Source organism: Sceloporus occidentalis, unplaced genomic scaffold (assembly GCF_023333645.1).
Source record: "Sceloporus occidentalis isolate IW3139 unplaced genomic scaffold, rSceOcc1.0.p SCAF_43, whole genome shotgun sequence".
NCBI lineage: Eukaryota > Metazoa > Chordata > Lepidosauria > Squamata > Phrynosomatidae > Sceloporus > Sceloporus occidentalis.
The window spans coordinates 175870-198930 of NW_028317023.1; the positions used below are offsets into that span (position 1 = coordinate 175870).

At 38.9% G+C, this 23061-nt stretch overlaps 1 protein-coding gene across 2 annotated transcripts in view; it reads right to left on the minus strand.

Moving 5' to 3' along the window:
• LOC149289645 (protein CASP-like) overlaps positions 1-23061 on the minus strand; it is a 188111-nt gene that overhangs the window by 67094 nt on the left and 97956 nt on the right. For both annotated transcript variants that reach the window (XM_089490354.1, XM_089490353.1), the window contains exons 9-11: positions 5791-5839; positions 3475-3579; positions 2512-2700 (exon numbers count right to left, since the gene is read on the minus strand). In XM_089490354.1, coding sequence (XP_089346480.1) covers positions 2512-2700; positions 3475-3579; positions 5791-5839 — 343 coding nt within the window. The remainder of the gene's footprint in view (positions 1-2511; positions 2701-3474; positions 3580-5790; positions 5840-23061) is intronic.

Consider the following 23061-nt stretch of genomic DNA (forward strand, 5'->3'; position numbering starts at 1 on the left):
AGACTTCGTCTATCGTACATGAACATCACAGTAATAATCCCCTCAGAATCTGGATTTGCAGCACAACACTGCTCTTTGGTCATAAAGTGTTGTAAAATATCAGACACACCTCAGAAATACCAAAAAAGTAAGGTTAACAGGAGCGCAAGTAGATATGAGTTCTGTTCTGTTTTTTCCAATCTACATATTCAATATTTATCAAACGGAGAAGAAATATATTGATTGCTACTTTCTTTGAAAAAAGCAAAACATGATTTATTCTAGTTGTGCTTTTGTTGGTTAACCCCAACATGAGGTCCGGGGAGATCAATAAGATTGCATACCATCCAGCCACTTTTATTTCCCTGCTGGTATTGGCTGCAATGTGCAAATTAAGAATGCTGGAATGATGCTGGAGATGTTAAAAGGTCCCACACCTTCTAAATGTACGTCTTTATACATCACTGGGAAAAAAAGTAACAACCTTTGTATAAATCTATATATAAAACTGCCTGATAACACCATGAAAAGTGTAATGATATAAAGCGATGCTGACACTGTTAAAAATGGTAATTTTTTAGTGTGGCTAGTGCTTTTTTCTTCGTGATTACTTTTTTCTATCTGCTTAATTGAGATAGCCAGGCCGGCCATGAAATGATAGTAGACAGACAGTTATAATTCTTGTATGGGGGATATTGCCTAGAGATGGATGCTATATACAGCTTTCACAGTAAAAACGAAAAATCTAAATTTGATTTTTTTATGTTGTCTGCCCCTTTAATTGCATGACGAGGATTCTTTAGCTGCTGTATCAAAAAATCAATCAACAGAGGTTCATTCAGAACCTTGATGTGCTGGTTTCGTGAGTTTCCCAGTTACACTTGCTGTAATGCTACCGAGGCATGTTATAATGCCATAGCTGTAATCTATTTTCCTGTTCTGTACACAAGACAAATTTGTGGTGACATCATCCATCAAATGATGAGGACGTACGCAAAGCTGGGGGTAGCAAGGCATGTCGGAATGAATAAATGACTTGCGGAGATCAAGAGGCTTTGCTTTTGAGCGTGCATCCAAAAACCGCAGTCTATTAGGGATGGCTCATTGAGCACCGTTTGATGAAGTCTAAAATTATTTAGGATGCAAGTAAAATATATGCATTTCAGAGAGCAGGAAGAGGTTAATGGCTGGTCTCCAATGCTCTACATGTTCCAGTAGCAGGAAACAGGTTGATATAATTTCACACAAGCATCAAGTTTCCCCTGCAGTGATTAATATCACTATTCAGTGTACATCAGTCCCCAAAAGCCATGCAGACAATTGATCTTGTTGTTCTTGGTATCAGTTCCCAAAGGGACCTGAAGCATAAACTACCTGCATCATGAAAAAAATGTAAACAATTACAAAATACCATACACAACACCATTCACACAAAGGATATAACAATATTTTTGAGTTAACATAAAACTCGCTGGCCAAGACACTGGATGGTCTTGTTTAAGAATTTTTTTAACATACAAAAATGCGGGGACTGAGAATTTACATACTGGTCCGATTAGCAGAGCAGCATTTCTCATTACATAGTTTAACCCCTTCAAAACGATGCAGGGGGATCGCGGGGAAGGGAGTGAGAAACCATGTCTCTCACCCCCCCTCCTGTCCTGAAACAGAAAAGCTCAAAAAAAAAAAAAAAATTCATTAAAAAAATTATATTAAATAAATCATTAAAATAATAATATAAATAATACAAAAAAAATTATAATGTGAGCTGTGATGTCATTGTGACATCACTGGCATGTTCAGGAGGTCCCTAGGAGGACCTCTAACCATTTCTGTGTAAAAAAACTAAATATATAAAAAAAAAATAAAAAAATATATATATATATAAAAAAAGATAATAAAAAAAATTATTAAAAAAACCTTACTTCCCATTGCCCTAGCATAACATCTAGCCAGTATAACCCTGCTGCCCCCGTTCACAACTCCCAAACACATTAAGCCATAGGCATAAAAATTATACAAAATTGTACACCTTTCAGTATGCTCCCTGGTGCTGGGAAAGTCTGGAAAATCTATATAAATTAGGTATTTCTGAAATCAGGACACCTGAATTGATAAACTTAGAGGGGATTTTCCATCACTTTACCTAATTTTGTGAGGATTCAGAGGGAAAATGTAAAAAAAATTAGTTTTTTTTCTAATCTTCGCTAGTTTTTACTAAATTTCTCATTCTAAATTTTCAGCTAATCATCCAACTATGGTATCAAACGAAAGCTCTATCTCTCCTTGAAAAAACAATATATAGTTTACATGGGTACACTATTCACAGGAAAAGAGAATCATCGCTAAACCGACATACCCCAAAAATGGCAAAATTGCTCTGGGCTTTGAGGTACCAAAAACCCCTGGGATTGAAGGGGTTAAGCAAAAGTAGCTCCTCCCACTTCTGACCAACCACTTTAACAAACCCCACCCAGTGCGTGCCCCACCCATTTTATGCTAATGGACCTCGTCATCGTGTTGCATACTTACTTTGAGTGTGCTGTTCTTGGTGTTTAGCTGCTGTTCAAGCTGGGATATTTGCGTGGCTGAGTTTTCACGGAGCTTAGTGAGACTGGCCTGTAACCTCTGTACATCCTCCACAAGCTGGGCAATTTCTCTCTCCTTTGCTGTAAGTTCTACTTCCATGCTAGAACGTGTCACTGCCTCCGTTACCTGCTCCTGTGTGGGACACAACAACTTTTCATTTTATTTATTTATCGTATTTGGACTTTACATCATCTGCGATTATATTAACACAACAGAAAGAACACACACAACCTGTTAACTTGGATGGATGCATTGGTTGTTCCTCTTGCCAGTTTAAAACTATAGCTGAGTTATCCCTTAAAAAGACCAGGGAGGTTCAAGTCTTTTTTACTGATACAGCTTGAGTTCCAATGGCTCCCAAGTCAAGAGCAGCTGAACGGCTCTTTAAAGGAACTGTCCTTGCAGCGACGCATGCTCTGCTCACCCCCTGGTTGTTCGCTAGATTGCTCTAAATACTATGTTAACAGCAGAGGCCCACATTGTAGATGCAGCTCCCATGGACAGCCAGAAGAAAGCTTTCCAGCTCTCGGGGAAACATGAAACCCACAAACTAGCCACAAGTTCACCAACGTTTTGAATGTTAATCACTGGCGAGCATGCCATTTACACCTTCAGAATTTGTTCAATGTATAACCTCAATGTATACTTCTATGGAATCCACTAAAGCTGCATGAATACAAATAGTATATACTGTATAAAGATATCATATACATTACATAGGTAATGTAATATGTATTGTTACAAATTGGAGGTAAGAGCAGCTGTGGGGCTCCAAAGTTGTGACAGCAAAAAAATAAAAAAAGTCCATCTGTATTATTGAAACTAATAGTAATATAGGCCTAATAAATATTGATGATAGTGACTTATAATGAGACTGTTAGCTATGTCTGTAAGTATGGATCTCACCGTGTCAGAGGTCTTTGGAGCCTGTGAAGCATGTTGGACAGATTTGTTAAGTAATGAGAGCTGTTCCTTTAAGGCCTCTACTTCTCTCTGAAACACCTCTGCTCTCTGAAAGAAATAATAAAAAAAAGGTGAACTGAGAAAGTACATTCATTTTAACAACTGACAATTAATCTGAGAACATTCATCAATTCATGCCCGGCTGACTATAATTGATTTTCCTAAACACTCAACCTAATAAATGTTAGAAGAAGAAGAAAAAAAAAAAACGTGGAAAATGATGGATTTTTATTTTAAACAGTACAAGGAAGAAATAATTGAGCGATTATGACAGTAATTTAACGCTAGGAGCAAGGAATCCCCTGCTGCTGCTAATGCTGCAGCCCACTGAATTTATCAGACTGAATAAATATGAGTAGGAATGGAATCTTTTTATTCAATTTATTTCTATACTCATGCCGAGAATGATTTCATTTCAGAATCACTTGTGGGAATGACTCATTGGAGAAAACACAGTCTGAATCTTTTAATCTGGAAAGGCATGAATATCTGTAACGGCTCCCTGTTGCCAGAGTGATCGATGAAGCGGTTAAACTTGTCAATACATTGGAATTCCATTTGCATATATAACTAATGAAAACACGGCCATTACAAATCTGTCTATTAATCATTTGATATTATTAGAACAAACGGAGATGCAGCCATAATGTCTGAGAACAGGACTAGCTTTGAATGGAGGGGGATGCATCAGTCTGAATGGTATTCTGTTTATGAATAAGAGAACCCAAAGAAATTGAATAAAATGATCACGAGTACAAGTTCCCAGACTTTGATAGACTAGAGTACGGGTAGACAATGCCAGTACTTGAGCACCTTGAACAACATTTTTGGATATCCCAGGTTGGGTACAGGAACATTAATTTAAAATTCTTTACACTATGGGGTTTCAGACAAGGAGACAGAATCCCTGTCCTGTTTGCAGCTCTGCACTAGACTACAGGCTTCTACGGTACCTTCATATTTATACATCAGTCGCTGACAGTTATCACTAAATCCAGCCGCTGGTTCTCATTTACAGTGGCTGATGATCAGTTACCAGACAACCACGAACATTTTATATGTGTAATAGACTCTTTCAACTTTTCTGATACTTTAGGTTGATAAAATATGTATAGAACATTGTAAACCAATGCTTAAGGCACCTCATTTCTACCCGATTAGCTTGTTCCATCTCATCTCCCTTATGGGATCCTCTGAAGTCTGGAAAGCTTGGGGACCATTATTTAATGATGAAACTGAATCATATTCATTAGTTACTGCGAGTAGGCTGTCAGGAATGTATTCTGATTGAAGTGTGGCTATTTTCAAGAGCCGAAGCTATGTACAACTGGTGAACATGTTATGGACAAACAAATATAGTAACTACGGAACGGAAACTATGCACTCAATTCATTTTTATGCTGTTTGCTGGAAGACCGACTTCCCTTCCATGCATGATATGGGAAACAAGATGAGCGCAGGCATCTTTACCCGGGAAGGAAGTGGTGAAGCCCATTAGGAAGGGACAAAATAGTAATTTAGGACATCATTTTATTTCTTTTTTTTGCCTGATCCTTTCTGTACTTAATTCCCATTGTCACACTTTCTTACGTGCGACATTAAAGCACACTTTTGATCACAAAGACAAAACATAAAACACAAAAGAGACGAACATGTCTCCCTAGACAATATCACAGCACCCACACAGAAAAAACCCATTTAACGGAAAGCTTACATCTAAACGCCTTTCAATGTAATCTGACATTCCCTAAAGATGTGCTTAATCAAAAAGCCATGCACAGTACATGCTTGCCAAAATCCCTTCATTAAAACTACAAATCTTTCTTGGACTAAAGAGAAAGCATATGCGCCAAAGCGGAGGCAAATAACTCTCCTCTGGAATATACTCCAAGACCAATTTCTCAAAATGTTATAACGGCATGCATTGCTACAAACTCTTTAGAGTGTTTGAGTCACTGATTGTTTTACAACAAAACAGCAGCACTCTTCCGTACGAAACGGTACTAATATATGTTACAATGTGCTATCTTTTTTTTCCGTTTATACATTTCAGCAGGATTTTTAAAACACAGGGAAAACAACCAGAGGAAAAAAGAGGCCAAAACGACTTCAAAGCACCATGAAGCGGCTGAAACCCAAATCTATTTATTCTTGAGAACATTTGCTGTCCTACAAGGTTTTAAGGGTGGTCATTTTGTACCCTCCCACTGAACAATTACATGCCTCCAAAACATAAGTTATTAAAGCATAGGTTTCTACCTGATTAGCTCGTTCAAGGTCGGTCATGATCATCTCAATCTCATCTGCCCTATGGGAACAAAGAAACATATATCAGAGAAAATTAATCTAAACAAGAGCATATGCTAACAGTGAACATATCATTTAAAACTGTTGGATTGGCCAATATTAATATTCAAAGTATTTTACTGCAAAAGACACCAAACAAGAAAAAAAAACCAAACTATATTATGAACTGTATATTCAAAATACATACACCGATAAAATAAATAAATAAATAGTGTCTGCCTTAGGCCTTATAGTAAATGTTTACATTCTAGTACACGTTTAAAAGGGTATTTTCATTACTACCACCACAAAAATACTTCTCGTAGTAGTTCTCGTTTTGAAAACAATTCTAGTTTTCATATGTTTTAGACGTGCATATTTGTTGTATGTATGTACTGTGTGTGCTCTAGCTCCTTATCATACTGCCTTGCGGTAAGTGGAATATCTCAGCCACCCAAAGAGACCCTCTGGCTCCTGAAAGTCTATGGGGGGGAGTGATGACTTCATTAGCACTGCCATAAAGAATCATCTTGGTGTGGTGCCACCCACAGATTATTTTAAACAAAAAAACAGGTTTCCTTTAAAATTAAACTACATTATTGTATACATCAATGTGTTTAAAGCTGAAATACTTTTTTCCCATGCAACATCCATATTATGCATGGTTCAACTCTTAAAAACCAAACCTCTGCTAATTATAGATCGCTGTAAATATGAATTCATTTTAATACTAACATGCATAAATATTTGCAGTGACACTGCTTGTTCAAACCAGATCCAGACTGCGTGTAAGGATCTTAAGAGATTTTGAGATTGACAGAAATATGCTAGCCTATCTACATGCCCTATTTTAGCAATAAAATTTTGCAAAAAAAAACAAGAAAATTTAACACCAAGGCGAAAGCTGTAGTCAGCACTGTCTTTCCCAAATTGATCTGCAGCCTCAAACCAGTGGCCATTCTCATCAATGAAATTCAAATTCTAATGAAACCCCTATTCAGGTTTCTAGAAACTCAGAATGTGTGCTGGGTTTGAGTGTGTAAGGGTTCTAGAGACCTAAAAATCACAATATATTAATGCAAATAAAGCATTTTAATACATGAATGATTTCTGCAATCTTGGTAAGCTGTGAAGACTGCCAAGTCTCTAGTTAGAGACTGCTGTTAGTAATGATACCATTGATCTATACATTCATACATTCCAAAGAATACCAACAGTAGGATGGAATTTGTCTTTAAATCTAATCAAGTTATAAAAAAAACCCTACAAATGTAGGGAATTACACCAGGATTGGCCTCTAGTGGCCCAACACGGTGTCCAAATAACCTGTGTGTGCATGACAAAAATGACAAATAAACCATTATGCAGACAGCATCTGAAATGCAGGTTACCCCTCGGCATGTGACCCACTGTGCAATCAGAGACATTGCCTGGAACTGTCACTCAAGGTTCAATCGTTTCAGTGTGGGACAAATTGAGCAGCTGCGGCTCAAAGAATTAAGTGTACAGCGTGATTCATTTTGTGTATATGAAAAGAACGGTGCGAGAATGCCCTGTGCTCACAAATGCATTATAGGCTCTTCTGCAATAGATTAGATTAATACCGTCACCGTTGGATAACACAATATCATCGCCAGCCGTTGTCAAATGTTAAAAATGTCTACTTTGACTACTACTCAGGATTTCTAGGGAACACGTGATCACTGTGCAAAAACTCAAAACCCTATATGTCAACTGTGCTCTGCTGTAAAAATAACTGATGTTAAAATGTGCCAGCTAAGGAAATATATTCTAATACAGGGCTTGATTTTTGGAGTGTTTCCAAACGCGGACGTGCACCATGCACAACGTATATATATTTGGATAAAACACCAAACATAATTGTCTTATGAGGTCTTCCCTACTTGCAGGGTCAACTCTTTATAAGCAATGGGCAGCTGATGATGCACGTTGCAATAACACAAGGCCACAGATCGGCCAGTCGCTGCCGTAGAACCTTGTTGAAGGATTTTATCAAAATAATCAGAAAATCAAAAGCATGTTATAGCCTGATGGCATGGTCTATCCACCAGAAACATCCAGATATAGCATCCCCAGCTTCCTCACACATCAGATGAGAAGTTACATAACATTTCACACACACTCTTTAATAGTAATGCTATCGCGATGAGAAGCATGATTTCTGGGCTTAATAAAACCTAGCTCTGCAGTCTGGCTGCAAGAACAATCTTGTCCTGTGGGGTATTTCAGTTAGAGAACATCTGACCCATCAAACATAAAAAAAAGTCTTCTACAAGAAGAATAAAGGTCAGCATCCCCCAGCAAAGACAGAAGGCCAACCATAGCATGCCCTCTACAAAAGAGATAAGATGGAATACTAAATGGTGTGTGCTGTGTCTTGCTTCCTTAAAATCATAGTACTGGGATGCAGATTTCTTTTTATAATAAAGGCTTATTCAGCTGCTACCCTGAGTTTAAGATTCATTACCCAGCACGCTCTCTGAAAGCACCAGAAAACCTGTCTAAGGTGCGAGATTAATCTCCGAGATGAATGTTCCCTGTCCTCAGTAACGGACAAGCAGTTTTCACATTCAAGCCAGTCTAGTTAAAACAAAAGCTTGTCCTCCATGAAGACATATTGTAGCATTCATAAATATATACATGAAAGAATGCAGTGATAAGATATTTAGATTTTTTGCAGATTTTACTGCTTCCACCCTTTAGAAAAAGGCTCTCTCAACCCCATCAATTCCCTTTTAAAAACAGGAACACACTTTATAGAAATGTATACACTGGCCGCAGGGAAGCACCCAGAGAGGTCACAAAACATGCAGTGGTTGAGCCAAAAAAAGGTAAGTACGTGTAAAAAAGTATTAGTCTGTGAAAGTACGTTGCTGTATGCGTGTAAGTATGTAATATATATATGTGTGTGTATATATACGTGTGTGTGTATAGTGAGTGGGTGCACGTATATTAGAGTGTGGTGTTATGGTGTGTGTGTGTGTTACTGTACTGCATCAGCATGAGTGTGTATACTAGTGGATAATGTTAGAGTGTGCATTGATGTATGGGGTTGTACATGAGTGTTTGATATTATAGTGTGTGTGTGTTTTAAAGTAAGGTGTTAAAGCTTGTGAGCATATGATGTTAGCATGTGTGTGTTTCTTACAGTATGGTGTTTGCATGAGTGTGTATGTGTCTATATTTGGTGTTAGCATGTGTGTCTGGGTGTCAGCGTATGGTGCTGGAATGTCATGGGTGAGCATAAGGTTAGTGGGGGCTGGGAGAGGAGAAAGCGTGTGAGTGTAAGTGTACAGTGGTAGAGTAAATGGGATTTAACAAATACTGCACCCAGGTGCCACTAACCTTTGGCTTTTCCTTGTAGAGGTTTGATGGGATGGGCATAGGGGGCCAGGGGCATGTACTGGGCCAATCTCTGATTAAAAATGTAGTCTGTATTGTGATCCGTTGTGCATTTGATATCTAGTTCCAAGCTCCAATTTTGCCGGCAGGATAGATTTTTGATACAGAGCGGTTAATTTGTAGCAATAATAATCTTAAAGAAGGCCTACATGCCATTACAGAAATACATGGGTGGCTGTGTCTGTTCTTGATCCCCTATAAATGTTGACTGCCACACATTATGCCTGATGAGCAGTTTACCGTAACCAGAGGGACTTGTTTAATCTGTCTTTTTGTACCAGAGACACAAGTTTGTGTAGAGATGACTAAAATGGTCTTTAGGACACTTTGTCTATTGCTTTCAAGCAACTGTCTGTTTGGTTCAAGTAAATATTTGCCTACCGTGGCGTAATTGTTTGTTAATGTTAAATGTCGAAAGCACATGTTTATCGTCATAGCAACAACACAAATAAAATCTTGACAATCATCTAAAGCTCTGAAACTCGCCATTTAATTAAGCAATGGGAAGGATATTGAGAAAGTGTTCCTTCTTGAAATATATACATAAACCGCTAAAAATCACACGAAAGGCTTCAACGCAATAAAAGTGTAGTTGTCACATACATTTTTGTTGGTGCAAACCTGCCCCTTTAACTTTTATTTTTTACAATTTAATAATTCTTTTAAAAACATTGAGGTCTAATCGCTAAAGAGGGAGCTTGGGTTGAACATTTCAGCTCCGTGATATCACCCTAAAGGCCAAATTCTATTCTCTTCAACAATGGAGCTGGCCCTGTATAACTAATATTTAAATAAGGGGAGCTTTAAGAAACCTCCCACTTTAAGCTATTCATTATACAGGGCCACATCAAACCTATTTAGTTTCTTTTGCGTTCCACCAAATAAAAAAAACAAACACCAAATTAGTTTGGCTACTAAATGTGTCTTTTCTCCTTAGAATTGCCTTTCTAGTTAGACAAAATATAACTTGTATGTGAAATTGTAATAACCAATACAAGACACACTCGTAAGAAGCTTTTTTTGGTTTCTGGGCTAATAACCTATTAGTGTCTGCTTTTTGTGTCACAGGAACATACAAGGGTTTGACCTGGGGTGTCTGGGTGAAGCTCTGGCTCTATGGGTTTTGTTTTCTTTGCCCAGGCATGGCCTTGGGGCTTGGGCACACCGATCGCCACTCATTTTTTGCCTACTTCCCACTCACTTCAGACCCACTAAAGGCTGCATGGGGCTAGTGCTGCGTCTTCATAAAGCAATACACCCCCCCCCTCTCTCTGAGTAGCCTAGCAGTGGTGGACTTACCTTTCATTTTGCCCCAATGCCTGACCTAGTGCAGCTCCCCCAGCATCGGTATATCATATCCCAGCTCTCTGTGTCTTAATGGCACTCGTCGTTTCTAATGCAGTCTATTTAGGCAGTGCTTAGCTGACATTCAACGGTGCCAGGTCTAATTAATTGTAATCAACTTTTAATTAGAACATAAGCTCATACTGGCTGCTAAAATATTAACATAAGCTTGTTAAATGTTATCACCAACATTTAAACACATAATTACCGCTAAGAATGGCAGTCTGGACATGGTAGCACAGCTTGACTGGTCACCAGGACACTGCCCATAACCCAGAACTTTCTTGCTTCAAAGAGAATACTTGGGAAGTATGCATTAAATTAAGAGGGGCACACAGAATGCTGAGTAGACTCACTTATAGTGACCTTGTGGAAGTGACATTCTAGTTGGCCTTGGGGTAGGGCAGCCCCTTTACCTCCAAACTGGGGGCAGATCACTCTACATGGTGTTTAGACCTCCTGGTCTGCTGCTCAATGAGCCGTCACAAGGGAGATCTGTGCCAACCAAGGCATTTACATGGAAGTAAAAAGAACTGTCCGGAGACAACAAAGGTAAAGGGGAAAAAAGTATGTGTAGAAGTATGCATGTTACTGTGTATGTGTAAATATGTTAGAGTCTTGGTATGTTAAGTTACCAAGTGTGTACGCATGTTACAGTGTGTTTGTATGTTTAAAAGGAAGTATGTTACTGCGTAAACTGTTGGCGCTATATAAATAAAGGATAATAATAATAATAATATGTTAGTATGTTAATGTGTGTGCTGGTATGTGTGTGAAAGTACATTACTGTGCAACACTCACATACTGAGTGTGTGTTTGTATATGTGAAGTATGTTATTGTGTGTGTGTTAGTATGTGTGTAAGTATGCTACTGTATAAGTATGTTGGTATGTGTGTGTTAATTAGTATCATAGGTTCCTACGTTTTTTGGCTAGCTCCTAAATACCAACCAGATTTTTCGACCCGTGTCATAATTAACTCATGGGATATAGTGGATGCATGGAAGGGTAATCCAGCAGAGGTGGTTAGTTTCTATGTGTTAGCATTCAATGGGTTAATCTGATGTTGATTTAAATGTGTTTCTTTGTGCATGCCCTCTGTATCTGTTCTGGCTAGAAGTGTCATCTTCCCAGAGGACCCCTGTGATGATTCATGGCCCGATTGATAAGGATCCTGAGTAATAAGAATTCCATTCCTAGCTTAAGTGGAGGGGTTTTCCATCACCTTTACCCCACCATAATTTATTGGCAGATCAAAGATGGGAATCAATTTTTGGAAAAGGTGTCATGTGGCCAGAGGGGTGTTTTCATTGCAAAAGTCTGATTTAGGGACAATACAGGGACCTCAAAGAAGAACTCCACAATTGACTCCGATTGGAACATCATAAGAAACCATCTGAACTTAAGGAGTTTCCACAGGCCTACTTATTCTAGAAACTCGTGAGAGAGGGTCCTGTGTTTAAGTCCCATTGTTTATAAGAACTGTTAGCTTGTTTTGTTTTTCTTTTGCATGTCTTGGTTTGTTTTTTTTAGTTGTGGCACTGTGTAACATTTGTATTTTTGTTATTAAAATATTATCCAAATCTGTCATATATATATATAAATATATACATATCTATATATATATGTTGTTTGTCCAGGGTGGATTGATCTGTATGTATATATATATATATATATATATATATATATATATATATATATATATATATATATATATCTCATGAATCCGGTATCAAAATCACGTGTGGTGGCATATTTCCTGGGGGGATACAGGCAGGATTTGGGTGTTATTTTGGTATAACTGATGCCTTCTTAGCACCAGGCCTCTCAATTGACACTGTCACGGCTTGGCAACAGCAGCAAGTATAATGGCCGCCAACGAAGTAGCTCAATGTAACTATATTGCTGCCTTTTTAATATGCCAGGTATGTGTGAAGCCATTTACGGGCTTGTGTATCATATTAACGGTTAACAACATAAATTGCAAGCTTACAAAAAAAAGTTATCAAAAACAGATGTTTTTCATAGATGATTTCACTGGCTGAGGCAGTATTTATCCACCTGTGGTTGGGCCTGGAGTCCTGTTAGTGGTATTTGAGAACTGCTGGCCTAGGTGCTGAATTATAACCTCTGCAGTGCCACTTAAGCCACCAAAAACAAATATCTCCCCTCCCTCAACATACACAACACGTACAACATACACAACACAACACGTACAACATACACATACTAATGACATTAGTATGTCACAATTTACCAACATCACATGAATTTCTTACTTTGCATTTCCCTGAATCAAAATATAGATTTGATCAGTATTCAAAATGCTACTTGGTAGTAAAGGAGTTAATGATCGCAACCACTCATGCTGTGGTTCTAGGCTTCTAAATGCGTTAAACCAGGGTATATGCTAAATTCACAAATTTGTTTTCTCTACAACAGAAAAAAGCCCAAAATAAAATCCCCATGCATATAACATTCTAGCAGCAGGTACATTTTCAGATGTCTCACCTTCACAAAGAAGTGAAGGACAGGATTCCCTCGGGCATTCCAGGGGATGTTAAAGGACCTAATTATTAAGTGCACAAGACAATGTATTCTATAGACTGTTTTTTTGAAAACACCGGTAGTTACTTCTTACAAATCAATATGGATTATAGATTTATCCTGTGCCATATCAGTTACTACATGCACTTTTGCTATATATATATTATATATATATATATATATATATATATATATATATATATTTCATTCTTCTACAAAAGCTTTCATGTTCTTCCTGGAGAGCAGTGAATGAATGCCCAGTGTCTGACTCTAGTGATGGAGACACTGGCCTTAGCTTAGGTGAGAGGCACCTATAGATCCCTTGATGCTCCATTCCAGTCTTTGTGAATTCCTGGATTATTTTATACCTCGCCCTTTCATGGAGATTTTTTCTTCTAGCTGTTTAAGCATAGAATATTGAAATGCAAATATTAAGTGCTTTACTATCATATCAAACTAACAAAAATAAAACTATTTAGGTGCCATTTATTTCTTGACTATATATTACTACAAACCACAAAATGATCTCTTCATAGCCTACCAAAAATATGCAATAATAGAGAAAATCAGATACGGTGCAAATACTTTTCAACGTAACTGCTGCGTTTTTAGTACTTTTGTCGTTCATTCCACAAAAAAAAGTGTTACAACATACATCCAGCCATTAACATCTACTTACATGTTTAATGGCAGCACCTTTACAATAAGATGGCAGTGGCTGGCTTAATGTTGCTGTTCCAGCTAAACTGCTGAATTGAATACTTTTATGGCAAAATGCAGCATTACAGATATTGTTGCTATTACTGCTAAATTCCAGAATCCTTCTCATACATAATCAAGTACATTTTTGCTTCAGGCCTTAATATTTTATCATGGACTTCATGTCCTGTGACATTAAACCAGGCACTGAAATGTTGCCATAGAAAAAGAAAAAAAAAAAATGATAAATGTGGCTGGAGCGTGTAAGTATCAATGGAGACATCACTGGCATTAAACGCAGCTTCCTAATTACCTGGTAAATAATGTATTTCTAAAAAAAAAATTAGATAACACTAGGTAGATTTTCACACTCAATATAAGCTATATATTTTTTTTTAATGTCTGAAACCTTTAAAACCATTTAGCTAAAGTAGGCAATAGGAAACATTTTCTGTTACCTATAACAAAAAATATGGAAATACAGTAAATTAAGGACATTGTTCGCGGGTAATAAACAACCAAAAAAAAAGCATGGCTTGAAAAGAGTAACATTGAGTAACTCAAAGGCAGAACCAGAGGAACCCCCACACAAATATGTGCAACATAATACTCCTTAAAATCCATATAAATTATTAGACAATAAAAATGAGGCAGTAAAGGGACACTCCAGGAGTCATATACACTTTACTGTATACAATAGCTCAGGGGTCCCTTTCCCCACCTGCCCAGCCATTTTTGTGCAGAAGTTGTGTTTGGCTAAAAACATCTCCATTTACGTGATCTACCTCCAGTCAGCTCCAGCTGCAAACACTTCTGTAGCCTTCAACGGAAGCCACTGATTGGCTACTTCAAGCAAGAATCTTCGGACCGGGGAACTGCAGCTTCTACCTCAGTAAAGGGATTTATTTTTTTCTTTCATTTTGAAGAATGCATAATATAAAGTAGTTTTAATATACATTCTTATTTATTGGGGCTGTCAGGGAAAGTAAACGGTCCCTTTAATACAGTTACAGATCTTATGAGGTTTAATGAAATCCAGGTTATAAAGCACAATACTGTCTCTGTCTAAACCTGCAAACATCAGTATGTTAAAAAAAAAAAAATACCAATTTAAATACATCATAAAAAATAGAGTAGTGTCAGTGTGGCGTTTCTAGAAGCCTCACTGAATAAGAGCTATCTGGCGTGAGAAGGAAGGTTTCTGATTGGTGCTCCAAGGGTTAACCCCGAACGATGTAGAACGCCCCAGGCCTGAGCTCTGCTCATCAGAGCATTAAATCTGAAAGCTCAAGAGAACAGAGCAGTCGAGCTGCAAGGGCTGTGTTATGAAGTTCTGCATTAAAAATTCATATGGCAGGCTCGCCACAGTCCCCTTGTCTGGCTGAATGGAGAGCTGGCGGGGAAAATATTACACACCCCACTGTCTTTCTGGTGATTGGAAACATTTCTCAGCAAACAGCACCTCAGGAAGGGAACGAAAGGGCAAACAAACCGTGAAACAAATCAATGAGTTCAATTATCTCTCTCCCGATCGTAAAGGAAACTTTTGATTTTGAAGCGATTTCATCAAATGTCTTTTTTTTTTTTTTTTTTAAATGACAGCTCATGACACAAAATCCCTGACCGCTTATACGAGTGTGTATATGTATGGCTGCTTGGAAAGGACACGGTTTATAGTCTGGTTTTTAATGATAAAACTTTATGGATGGGAACGATACAGAAAAGTAAGCCCTGCATTGCTCGCCAATGACGTGTGTGTGTGTGTGTGTGTGTGGATGGGCTGAAATGGTTTTATCGGCGGCTGTTATAAGTGTTTTATTTTACGTTAATGACTGAATTACTAGCCCAAATGGATGAATAAGGCATTTTAAAAGACCAAGTTTGTTTGTGATGCAAAATAAAACTTTGACGTACAAATAAAAATGTTGTCGAAAATGTTATAATGCAGGGTTTTACTAAAGTGGCAACATTCTGACACGAGTCATAAGCCACAGGACTGGCAACACACTGCATCAGTGCTGGCAAATTTTAGGCACATACATGGCATGAAGGCTACTTCAGATTGATCAGCCGGACAAATCATGTTAAAACCAATAATTCTAGAATCCCCAAACAGATCATTGTAAATGGCGCCCAACACCATGAGCCAGGGCGGACAACAGAAACATTTTAGGCCAAAGCGGCAAAAACATGGCAATGAGCTCAGAAACCGGAAACAAAAATCTGATCATTCCTAGGAATGTACAATACAAGTTTTATTATTCTTAGATTACTAAATAATGAAAATAAGTGTGTGAATATGTTGCTAACAGAAGAGGAAATCTGTAAATGACAAAAAAAAAAAAAAAGTAAGGCTACTAGGACACTGGATCATGAACGCACTTCAATTTATTTTTGTCAAGTAATCTCTGAAATAGCTAGATGGCTATTATTAAACATCAAAGAACAATCTCTGGCACGGTGCTGGATAACTGAAGGAAACCAATATCTAGCACTATTGTTCCAAATTGGAGTAGGAGTGCAGCCTGTGGACTCATAAGCTTGAAGGGAAGTCCTATGAGAAAAGCGTTTTCCTCCATGAATATCGTGTGTATGCAGTAATGCAGGTTAACGCAGACAAATGCCAATCAACTTCCTTTATCTACAGACATGGGGGCGGCCATTGTTGTCAGTCGTGATATTTTGAGTGACTTTGCCTGTAGAAACACAAGTCTGATTAATGCTGAGCCATTCTACTCTAATCTTAACCACAGGAGTCACCATGTTAGTCTAGAATATTGGTCTAAGAGTTGGAACACGTACAAATGGCTAACATGTGGTTGTATGAAAATTGCATATAATGCAAAAACTAGAATGGTTTTTAAAATAAATAAGACCAATATTTAATATTTTTAAGCCCCTTCAACATTAGCTCAGGATAGGCATTATTTACAAACACCACTGATAACATTATAGGAAGAATGAATTGTGTTTTTATGTGAGGCCAATCGTGCTAAATCGACTTGCTTTCCACACGGAATTGGCCCTGAATTCATACCTGGAAAAAGCGGTATATCATAGTTTTGAAAAACCAAAGCCTTCCAGAAGTTTACTTAAGGGGAAAAGAGGATGCATCTGTACAGACCGGAAACTGGCCAAAGAATACAGCTCACGCAGAAATTAACACGTTACACTACAAGTGGGGGAGCTTGTGATTCTCTTCTAAAAACACTATTTCCAAGTTAATCTCTAAAAAATGTATGGCAGATTTTGAAATCAATGTTTTTGCAGAAAACAGTTTTATAATTTGAATGGGATGTATATAGTCTTCAGGGGTATTTGGGGTCTGGGGTGGAAATCACATATTCTTGACAGGAAAAAAAGGCACTTAATTTTATCATAACATAGCGCCCAACATTTCAAATAACCAAAGGACACTGTCGTTACAGGAGAGTCTGCCGGGCGAGGAGGTCTACTCTACTGCAACTTTTAATGTGACCGATTTATTGACAGCTGTTAGGTAATTGGGTCAGATACGCGTTTTATTTGTACAATATACATTTCTAAAGGTATTTTCACTACTTTTACCAACATTTGAGTTATTTGGGGTTGTAGATCACTAATAGCCATAACATTTTGGAGCTCGGCATCAAGCAGCGTTTGGTCTCTTCCTGAGCATTAGTCTCCATCCAATCTTTCTGCTAAGGCCAGATATTAGAATGTATTCATCCTTTCTGAGCCTCTGATTGTGGTGTAGAGATTGAATCCCAGTGTAATTTCACTTTCTTTGTGGGACTGCACATTTTCCTGCATTCAGTCTGCACGATTGCATCTGTCTCTTTTGGATTGCTTTTTTTGGCACATGTATTCATCCATGCCAGAAAACACGTAAAATCGCCTCTTCTGGACACTTGTCTCCATTTGGAGGGCTCGACATTCTGTCTTGTCAAGATAAAGTGACACGTGTCAACAAAACGCTAGGACAGGGACTGAACACACAATCCCAGATATTACTTCCCACCGCGATGTGGAAATAGGCAGTGGATTAGCGAAATCCGAGGACTTCTATCAGAACCACCTTGGTGCTCGTGGGTATTTAGTGTAAAGGGGTCAATGCAAAACTGATTGGAAACACACAGGGCGAGAAACATGAAACTATAGCAATACAGAAGAAACCGACTGAGAATTGCTATTCAACAAACGTTCTGTTCTCATGATCTACATGATTATTCCTCCCCATTACATTACATCTCCCCTATTGTTAGGTTCCAGTTTTTCTTTGTTAGTTCAAGGCACCTTTGTCATGTCCTATTTACCCATTGTACAGCTCTGTGGAATATGATGGCGTTTTATAAATCAATAAATAATGAAATGCAATTCCGTCAATTTATTATGCTCCGTGAATTACAAAATCGGTAAACATTCTCCCAAAGCTGCATACAAGCATACAACGGACATCACGAACATAACAATGATGTATGTGATGCATACATCCAAATGGTTCCAGCCACATGCCCTTCACTTGTCTGTTGATATTCTGAATAAGGCCAACCTGTGTTCAGGCAGGGATTTCAACTGTAAAGAACCAATACAGGACCAGCCAAGCTGTTCCTGCAGCAGAAGCTCACCGGGGTTTGCCCTTTTTAATGTATAGGGGCAGAAATGAGCTGAAGCAAAAGCCCTTGCCTTAGTGAACGCTTCTGTATATATCTATTTAAGGGAGGTGTCTGTCTAAACGCACAAAGAAACATTCAAGTTGCCTAAGTGATACACAGCTGACGCGGACCCCCTCAGGAAGTGACAAGTAGGGTCTTCCAAGTTTTTGTTCACCAGGGAGGCGACATCCTCGCTTCACTTTTAGCATCAAGAGAGATCCAGAAAGGATTTTGAACTGGCTTGCAGCTGAATGTTTTCCGCACACAGTAATCTACGCATCTAGTATACGTGGGTTTTGTGAAACGTTCGGTTACCCTCTTGATAACGATACAGCTCCTCTCCGGGCAGCCTCCCTGCAGCCTGCTCCTTCGTGGAGCGCTCTACGCACATTCTACGCACTGCACGTTAGAATGTATATTGAAGGGCTATACATTGTGCGATTGCGCAATAGTTTCCAAATGCACCGCGCGCCGGTGTCTGCTTTGAATAAAACGTAAAGCCTGCTCTTAGTGTAATTGCAAGTTACTTTATAGTTCTAAACACATGCTTTAGATGTTCATGAGTCATTAACTGAACAGGAAATCGGAAACTTTAATTACGAATTAACTTTTATTATAGACCCAGCATAATACCAAATGTAACAACCATAAAACCACCGCCTTTTATACTCGTTCCAGGAATCCAGGCACCGGTTCAGAATAAGCGTGCACAACAAAAACATTGGTCTTGCTTTAAACGCGGTTTACTCTTTAACACCAGCGCATGAAACGCAAGTGGTGCGTTCAGCAAAAATTATGAAAAACTAAAAGGAACATTTTCATGTTAACCCTCTGAGTACCAGAGGCATGGAGAACATTCAAATACATTACTTTTCACATATACTCTAGCATGTTCCTATGGTTATTTACACCATACCTAGGGGTGCTTAGAACTAATTACAGCATCAACACTGCCATGCCGATTGAGGTTTATTCACTAAACTAATTCAGGCAGAAGAGTTGTGGTTTTGGCTCACTATGTATTATTAAAGGCCAACACCGGCACTTTTCTCCAGCAAGAAGCGCTGAGCTGGCCCTGTATAATGGTTGAGGAATCTTGCTGATTAAATTATACATTGTGCAGGGCCATCCAAGCCCTTTCTGGGATTGGCTTTTCATAACGGATAGTGAAGTTAACTCACAGAGAAAATCTTCTCTCTTTAGTGAAAAGACGCATTTGGAACAAATAAAACGTTACAAAAATGTGTCCCCAAGCTCTAAACACATAAAATGAAAAACATTGGCGTGAAGGTATCACATCCACGTTGCATGGTTGGGAAGCTACAGGTGCCGTGTAACGGGATACAAACTATATGATAGCTATTAGCTGGGTCTGGAAAACCACTGCGGCAGCAGAAAAAATGACTTAATTTAATAAACCGATCCACCTAGTTTGCTGGATTAGAACATTTTTCCAAATAAATATAACATTGGAGGCAACATCCGCATTACCCGAGTCCCTGCCCAGCTATAAATCCTTAAAGTCAAACTGCGTCCACTCAGAGGTTTTCACGGAACCGTTAATTTTAACTTGCAGTCTTGATACATTGTGAGCGTAATCATATCGAAAGGCTTTAGTGCCATAGCAGCATAAAATGCTTTATGCGAAAAGTATTCTGAGACAATGATAGAATGTGCTTTGTTGCCATTTCTTAAAGCGCTAGCATATTGCCGGGATAAGTCTATACATCACAGGGATCGTAATCCGTACAAAGTGACGATTCACACTCGGGCAGAGCGCATATATGATGTGACCAGGCAAACTTTCATTTAAGAAATAAGGTAAGTATTTAATTAAAGATACAGCATCAATCTCTTCCTAACATTTCCAATAATTTGCGACAAAGCTTTAGAAAAAATAAAAACCCAAAACTGTGTGATTTGCACAAAAAGCACATTTAGTTTTGGCGGCAGTATTTATTATTAACCGATTTTGCTTTCTGAAGTATATATCATATCGAATTTATAACCAATAGAAATAGTCGGTTCAGAGCATCGGTCTAGAAACTGCAGCATTAATAAACATGAAGAACGCTTTTACCTCCCACTCTGAAGAGCAGAATAAAACAAAGACCAGCTGTATTCATCAATGGATCCTTGTTCTAAGCATAAAGGCTAATTGCATTTTATTTTGAGCCTACACATGGAAAACTTTAGGGTTGCCATAAGCCGCTTTCCTGATATTCCATCCGGCACATCGGGAACACTGCATGCGCACACATTTTCATTGCAGAATAAATAATAATTAAAAAGCCTTAATCCGTTGACTTGCTTGTGTGTCCCGAGCCATAATACAGTGCTCAAGACGCAAACACTTAAAGGGTTAATGGAAAACCTGTATGGGTTCAATAATACCCTAATACCATCATAGCGCATATATTTAACCACGTCGGTGGCACTGGGGTCTAGCGATGGCTCCGAGCAGTAGCGTACCTAGCAGGGGGAGGGGGGTGGGGCGGTCCGCACGCTGGAGGAGCAGGCTCCCTTGCGATCCGCGCCGCAACAGCTGCTGTGCGCCGGGGTTTGTTGTCAGATCCCGGCGCACAGCACTGAAGCCGCGCCCACCGCTGTCCGTGCCCTCTGAACCGGAAGAAGACAGAAGAACTGAAGAAGAGGAGCGAAGAGGAGGAAAAGGAGCTGTAAGGAGAAAAGAGGAAAGGTAGGAAAGCATTCAGTGAGAGTGACAGCGAGAGTGGATTGGTGTGTGTGTGGATTGGTGTGTGTGTGGATTGGTATGTGTGTGGATTGGTATGTGTGTGGATTGGTATGTGTGTGGATTGGTATGTGTGTGGATTGGTATATGTGTGGATTGGTATATGTGTGAGAGTGATGGGTGTTATGCTGTACAATTTCCAATGTATTTTTCATTATATAATTATGCTCTAAAGTACATCATAACTCCCATCACTCTATACTGTTCCGTACAGTGGCAGAGCTGGGAGACAGAGGCCTTGCACCCCCACCGCAGGACTCCTGAAAGGTAAGTGAACTTCAAAGAGGGAGAGGGTAGATAGTTAGAAGGGGGTAGATAGGGAGAAGGGAGTAAGACGGGGATAGGGGATAGATAGGGAGAAGGGAGTAAGACAGGAATAGGGGATAGATAGGGAGAAGGGAGTGAGAAGGGGTAGATAGGGCAGAAGGGAGTGAGAAGGGGTAGATAGGGCAGAAGGGAGTGAGAAGGGGTAGGTAGGGCAATCATACTACTATCATGCCAAGTCTGCGAGTACATCCTGGAATCTGGGTATGCCTGGGCATGATAGGAATGTGATTGCTCTTAATCATATATATATATATATATATATAGTTATTTAATTGTTTTGTCCTATTTTGGTGTGTTAATTACTTTAAATAAAAAAGTGTTAGATGTGGTGTGGGGGGGGGTCATATTCGTAAATGCTGCATTTTCGGTTTCAGGCCACAATTCATTTCGGTGCATCCCTAAGCCAGACTATGAAGTGGTAGGCCTACACCACATCAATGTTTGGTTTAGGAGTTATGCTGCACTATTGTCAATGTCTGGCTCAATGTATAGCGATAGGGATTACGCTGCACCACCGTCAATGCGTGCCTCAGTATACAGTGATAGGTGTTATGCTGTACCACCGTCATTGTCTGCCTCAGTATATAGTGATAAGTGTTATGCTGTACCACCGTCAATGTCTGCCTCAGTATATAATGATAACAGTAATGCTGTACCACCTTCAGTGTCTGCGCCGGTATATAACGGTAGAAGCTATGCAGTTTTAAAGTGTGTGTGTGGGGGGGGGTGCCACATACAGGATCCGCCCCAGGTGCCAAATACTCTAGGTACGCCCCTGGCTCCGAGCACCATATTTAGTTTAACAATTACTTAAAGGGTTAACCCATGAACTATTATTCTTCTAAAACTCACCTCAGATTTAAACAAGAAAACAGTTCCTTTTTCGCGGTAACAGTTACGGTATACACATGGGCTCCCTTATGCTTTTTTTAAATATTCTAATATCCCTCCCCACACCGGAGTACAGCCAGAGAAATTCCAGCCTGAAATAACATATTGCTTAATGCGTGGCCTGCTTGAGAGCTGTAAAAGCCATTTCAATATTACAGAATAATAAAAAATATTAATAGGAATATGCCTCTAGGTCATCGAAATTTATGAAATTCAAATTTCACTCAAAACCGACTATTCTCGGGACAGGCGATGACAATAAAGCCACAATTAGGTAGTGAATGGGAAGGTAGCGGTTATAATGGGGCATGGATCCTACAAATGTCACATCTGAGATGAACCCAAATAAACCATATTTATGCCAGCTATTATTTCCAGCTCTAAGATCACATCTAACTCCACCGAGTAAACAGATGAGGGGTTATTTATGTGAAATCTCCCCTTCATTTCTCATGATCCCTCAATGAAGACTACTCGTTCTTTCAAATACAATATTCTGGGGTAACCGGTAATAGAGGTATTACTTATTACATTTTACTTGATACTTCATTTTACTTATTTTGTGGTTATAACACATTTTAATAAATTATTCACATAGGCAGCTGTTGCAGCCACTAAACGAATAATA